The sequence below is a fragment of the Orycteropus afer genome, unplaced genomic scaffold, assembly GCF_000298275.1.
Source record: "Orycteropus afer afer isolate SDZICR_OR568_19922 unplaced genomic scaffold, OryAfe1.0 scaffold00065, whole genome shotgun sequence".
Taxonomy (NCBI): Eukaryota; Metazoa; Chordata; class Mammalia; order Tubulidentata; family Orycteropodidae; genus Orycteropus; species Orycteropus afer.
The window spans coordinates 197,550-203,549 of NW_006921652.1; the positions used below are offsets into that span (position 1 = coordinate 197,550).

The following is a 6,000-nucleotide window of genomic DNA, read 5'->3' on the forward strand; positions in this document are numbered from 1 at the left end:
AGAAAGGATTATTCTAAACTGCTGGTGGCAATGTGAATTGGAACAACTATTTGGGAAGCAATTTGGCAGTATTTACTAAAGCTTAAAATGGGCACACCCCATAACTCATCAGCTCCACTTTTTGGTGTCTCTACCTAGACTGTAAAAGCATGAGGGCACAAAAAGGCACGTAGCATACAGGCTGATGGCAGCAGTGTTTGTAATGGAGAAAAACTAGGGCCAACTTCAGTGTCCATCAGGAGGGCTATGGGAAAATAAACTATGGTATTCTAGTCTGAGGACAGTATTGAAAGCAAATGAGGTGGATTGCTATATATTGATACAAAATATCTCAAAGACATAATAGGGTGTGAAAAATAAGCTTGCAAATTTAAATAGATACATATGTATCTAAATGCACAGGAAATAGGAGTGGGCATCTGAGGAGGGGGACTGGCTTGAGGATGGTGCCTAAAGATTATTTTGGCCTAATCTATGTGAAGTTTTAATTTCTTAGAAGGAGATTATATTCATGTATGACTGTGGAATTTAAAATGAATAATACTGCTTCGAATACCTCTGAAAAGTAAAGTCAAGAAACCAGTGGCATTGGTTATATCCAGGGAAGGGGAAACCAGGTGCTTGGGGCCAAAGGTAGGAGGGAAACTGCGCTATTCATCTTTTTGTACCTTTTGAAAATTGAACTATGTGACATTATTACTGATATATTTAAAACGTACACATAGATAAAATCTATAGTTACATAATTCTTCCTCAATTTGTATTAAATTCAAAACAAGTGACTTTTGTTCATTGTAAATCCCATAATCAATCTCTCCCTTCCTCCTTCCTGTCCTTCCATTAAAAAATTTTCACACTCTTAGAGTGTTCCCTGCATGTCTTTGTTAATGACTTTTTCCCACAGAATCATGTTTTCCAAGCCACAAAAGGACTTAAAAGTTCACAAAAGCTCCAGCTTTGGCTCAGTTTTGTCTCACAGCAGTTCTGTGAGGTAGGTGTTACTCTTTTGCTAACTTTTGCTGACTTTACTAAGTCACAGAACAAGCATGAGCAAAACTGAATGTCCACCTCATAGTCCCTGGAGGCTTTGATGCCTTTCCACTTGGGAGGCACCCCACTCCCACCCCCCACGCTTGGTAGCATCCACCTGTTAGGAACATAATATATCCAAGGGAAAAGAAGTCTGAGTTCTGGTCCTGACTCCATTACCCAAAATGAGTGATAGCATCTTAATTGTACTTTTTCACAGCCCGTAAAATGGAAATGATTTGCCCCCATCCTTTCTGTTCCTGAGGATTATTCAAAGGAGAGATGGAAACCCCTCAGTTGAAGTCCCTGCCTTCTATAGCAGGAAGGGCCTGCATGTCCCAGTCCCCACATCACCCTTCTCACTGAGTACCCTGTGCTTCTGCCCTAGGTATGTGCCTGTGGGCATTACGTTCCTGGTTGGAAGCAAGATTGTAGAAATGAAGGACATCATCGTGCTGGTGACCAGTCTGGGCAAATATATACTTGCATCTATACTAGGCCATGTTATTCATGGGGGAATTGTTCTGCCACTTATTTATTTTGTTTTTACACGAAAAAACCCATTCAGCTTCCTGTTGGGCCTCCTCACCCCATTTGCAACAGCATTTGCCACCTGCTCCAGGTGAGTGGGTTTCAGGTGTCCCTGGCTGCTCTGAGCCATGGAATCAGATGAGCCCTGTGGGAGATGCGTGACCAGTGTCTCATCATATTTTAAATCCTTGAAAATCTAAATTAGTCTCATCTGATTGTTTTCAGTACAAGCCCTACAGCTCTTTCATATTCCTGTGGGGTGGGTTTTCGATCTGACCCCTCATCTCTTGAGGTTACCTCATTCCCTTTTCCTCCTCTTGCTCAGTTAGATCATTAGCCCAACTATGATCTAATTAGTAAGATCTTTGGTAGTGGCTTAGTGGTTAAAACATTTGGCTACTTTGGTAGTTAAATTTGTATGTCAACTTGGCTGGCCTGGTTGAGTGGCTGGACAGCTGGTGGTAGTTATTCCCCATGATGAGACTGGAAATCAACTCCATGGTGAGATCTACCACAAGCTGCTCAGTAGCTGCCTTTGGGGATGTGGTCTGCTTCCTGTATATAAGGAGAAGCCTTGGGGATACTCTGTAGTTTATGGCATACTTGGACCCTGCATGTGGCCCTGTCGTTGTTCAGCAGTCTACCATGCTCTGCTGACCTTGGGACTTACAATGGACTTGAGTTAATGGCCTGCCATGTGGTTTGGTAACATTGGGACTGTGCCATCTTATTTGTTGACCTTGGGCTTGTTAGCCTCAGCAGCCAGTAGCTGCCTGAGTGAAGAGATGCCTCTAGCTTCAGTGGGCTGGGAGCAAGAGCAGAGCTGAAGCCCAAGGTCAAGGGGCTTTCACCCAGCCCCTAGAGCCTGGCACTTTGAACTTGGACTTAAAGCCTCCAAACTGTAAGAGAATAAACTCCTATTTGTTAAGGCCATCCCATTTGTGGTATATTCCTGTCAGAGCAGCACTAGGTAACCAGAACAGCTACTAACCAAGCAGTTGGTGGTTTGAACCCATCAGCATCTGGAAGAAAGATGAGGCAATCTACTTAAAGATTTACAGCCTTGGAAACCCTATGGTGCAGTTCTACTCTGTCCTGTAGTGTTGTTAGGCAACAGAATGAATGCAATAACTGTGGGTTTTTTTCTTTTTTTTTTGCCTGGGTACAAGAAGACAGCCTATGTAACTCAAGAAACACATCATAGGGCAGTTTCTATGCCCAGTCTACCCTCTCTGGGTGCATGAATTAGAAATAACATACGTAAGACCAAGGAGGCATGCTGAGGGATACGTACTCAGTTCTGAGTTTTGTGAAATTACCTAATTTAGCCCAAAAGAAGCAACTTGTTATCCATTGGAAATCCTTCAAAAAAGCATTTGGCTTTCCAAAGTATGACATTAAACGATGTATGATGCCGGTACATCGTTTCATTTATACAATTAATAATTGTCTCTCCGCTACATACTTCCTTCTATCCTTGAAGGCTATCTATATTGACCAGATGATAAAAAAGAATTTAAAAAAACCAAAAAATTCAATGTTGCTGAGTTGATTCCGACTCATAGCAACTCCTCTTTGAGCTTCTGAGGCGTTAAATCTTTATGGAAGTAGTTGCTCAGTCTTCTCTCCATGGAGTAGCTTGTGGGTTTGAACCACCAACCCTCTGGTTAGCAGTAACATGCCTTAGGCACTACACCACTAGAGCTCCTTAAAATGAATTAGGGAGTTATATTTGTGTGGTAGGAAGGTGTTCTTCTCAAAGAAAAAGAAAAGAATTAGAGAGGTGTATTTTTCTGCCCAAGGAGGGATCACTATGAGTCAGATCCAACTTGATGGCAGTGGGTTTAGATTCGTATTTTTTTGCCCTAGACAGAAACAATCCTAATTTCCAGCTGCCCCAGCTAACCTTTGTGGAGCATGCAGAACCAGTTGGAGAGAAATGCCCTATTCTTAGCTGTGGGCATTTCATGCTTACTTAATTACTCTTTGCAAACTCTGCCAGCCTTTTCTGCTTCTTGCCCTAAGAGAAAGAAAAAAAGAATCGTAGCTTGTACTTTACTTTTTGGAGAAAACATTTAGGAGAGGAGATGAAGAGATGCTCAGATAAGTAAATAATTCTTGATCCTCTGGTAAACATTTTGCACCAAGAGACAAGGAGAAATTGGGAACAGGTGAGTCCAAGTAAATACCGAAACAGATAAATCCAACTAGTCATACTGTGAGTACTTTTGGAGTTGACAGAACCCCATGTTACGACAGAAACTTTGAAACCATTTTGGGTGCTTTCTCGTATTCCAAAAGAAAAATGCCCAAATCTGGGATGATGCTAATTACTTTTCTAGGGTTCTAGATGACTGGTGGGGTAGTGCCTAAGGCATATGACTGCTAACCAGAAGGCTGGTGGTTCAAACCCACCAGCCACTCCTCGGAAGGAAGATGGGGCAATCTACTGTGATAGTGATACTGCCTCGGAAACCCAAGGAGTGGTCTCTGTGAGTCAGATCCAACTCGACAGCAGTGAGTTTGGTTTTGAGTTTTGAGATGACTGATGTGTGGCTGGAAGGGACTGTTCTCACAGTTTCTCATTTTTATTTATTTATTTATTTATTTTGTGTTGACTTTTTGTTTCCATTTCTAGTTCAGCAACTCTTCCCTCTATGATCAAGTGCATTGAAGAAAACAATGGTGTCGATAAGAGGATCAGCAGGTTCATTCTCCCCATTGGGGCCACTGTGAACATGGATGGCGCAGCCATCTTCCAGTGCGTGGCCGCAGTGTTCATTGCCCAGCTGAACAACGTACAGCTGAATGCAGGACAGATATTCACCATCCTGTAAGTTCCTTCTCTTCCTCTTCTATAGGCTGGGGTCTAAACCTGAGGTTTCTCTTGTGATTTCCTTTGGAAAACCTCATGCAAGCCAATCTCCCCACATCTCAGGTATCTTATTTGTAAAATGAGGAGAGTGCATATTCATTACTAGAAAAGAGTGGATCGTCTCTCAAGGGCTCAGCTGGCAAGATCTCTGAGTGTGTGGTTTTCAGGTTCCAAGCCATGGCTGGCATGTTTGGCATTTCTCCATGGACACTCCATGCTCTGTGTTAAAGGCTGACCCTGCTTTGTTATCACCTAGAGTGACCGCCACAGCGTCCAGTGTTGGAGCAGCAGGCGTGCCAGCTGGAGGGGTCCTCACCATTGCCATTATCCTGGAGGCCATCGGGCTGCCCACTCATGACCTCTCTCTTATCCTGGCCGTGGACTGGATTGTGTAAGTAGCAAGTCCCAGATGGGTTTGAAGACAGTGCCACTGATCATTGAGGAAAGCTTATATTGAGTGCCCCAGGAGTCTGACAGCTCTGCTAGGTGTGGAGCATGCAGACAAACTTAAAGCAGGGTCCCTGTCTTACGACAGAGCTTATAATTGAGCTGATAAAACAAGATTTAGAGCTAGGAACAATTAAAGAATAAAAGATTCAAATGACCACGGATGGCCATGAAATATCATCATGACCAAGAACTTGGCTTGTAGCATCCAGAAAAGCAGAGGTCCAAGACCCAGGCTAGGGTACTCAGGGTAGGCCCAGGAACCACAAGGGCCTTTAGAGGTCTTGACAATGTAGGAGTGATAGCCATAGCACCAGTGATCCTTCAGGAATGACTGCCCTTGACATGGAAATGCCCAAGGAGTGGTTTCTGCAAGGGGAGAGAAGAATATGAATACTCCTAATAAGAGTGGTTCAGGCTTGGACTCAGGGGAGGAGGAATTTGGGAAGGTGGCATGACCCAGACCACCATCTCCAAGGCAGATGTAAAGACAACAAACAGTTTCTGGGTATTGATTCCTTAAGTCTTGTGATACCTTTTACCTGTTTGAAAGAAAGGTCAGCTGAGACACTGATGTTGAGAAATAGACAATAGATAGAGCATTTTAAGTAAGAAAATGGAGCCTGGGGTCCAAGGGCCTGGATTTGACCCCTGACTTCTCCACTGAATAAACCAAAAAACAAAACTCACTGCCATCGAGTCGGTTCCAACTCATAGCAACCCCTCTTTGGGTTTCCAAGGCGGTATCTCTACGGAAGTAGATTGCCCAACCTTCCTACCAAGGAGTGGCTGATGAGTTTGAACCTCCAGCCTTCTGCTTAGCAGTTAAGTGCCTTAGGCACTATGCCACTAAAGCTCCTTCACCATTGAATAGCTATGTGAATATTAAGTGTTTTGTGCTTCAGTTTTCTCATCTATAAAAATGGGAACAAGAAAAGCGGGGGCAAGATGGCGGACTAGGCAGAAGGATTGCACAGACCCTCTTCAACAAAGAAAAGGGAAACCAATTAACACAGATACAGAAGATAATCTTGGACCACTGAGCCTTGAAGGAAAGGATGCAGATTTGGACTAAACCCCAACTAGCAGAAGAATTTGCGTGAAAATACCAAAAAAAA

General features: G+C 43.4%; 1 protein-coding gene across 1 annotated transcript in view; it reads left to right on the forward strand.

The window, feature by feature from the left end:
* The window catches only part of SLC1A4 (solute carrier family 1 member 4), a 39,382-nt gene that overhangs the window by 23,662 nt on the left and 9,720 nt on the right, over positions 1-6,000 (forward strand). The window contains exons 5-7 of the mRNA XM_007940059.2: positions 1,418-1,651; positions 4,199-4,393; positions 4,692-4,826. Of these exons, the coding sequence (XP_007938250.1) occupies positions 1,418-1,651; positions 4,199-4,393; positions 4,692-4,826 (564 nt within the window). The remainder of the gene's footprint in view (positions 1-1,417; positions 1,652-4,198; positions 4,394-4,691; positions 4,827-6,000) is intronic.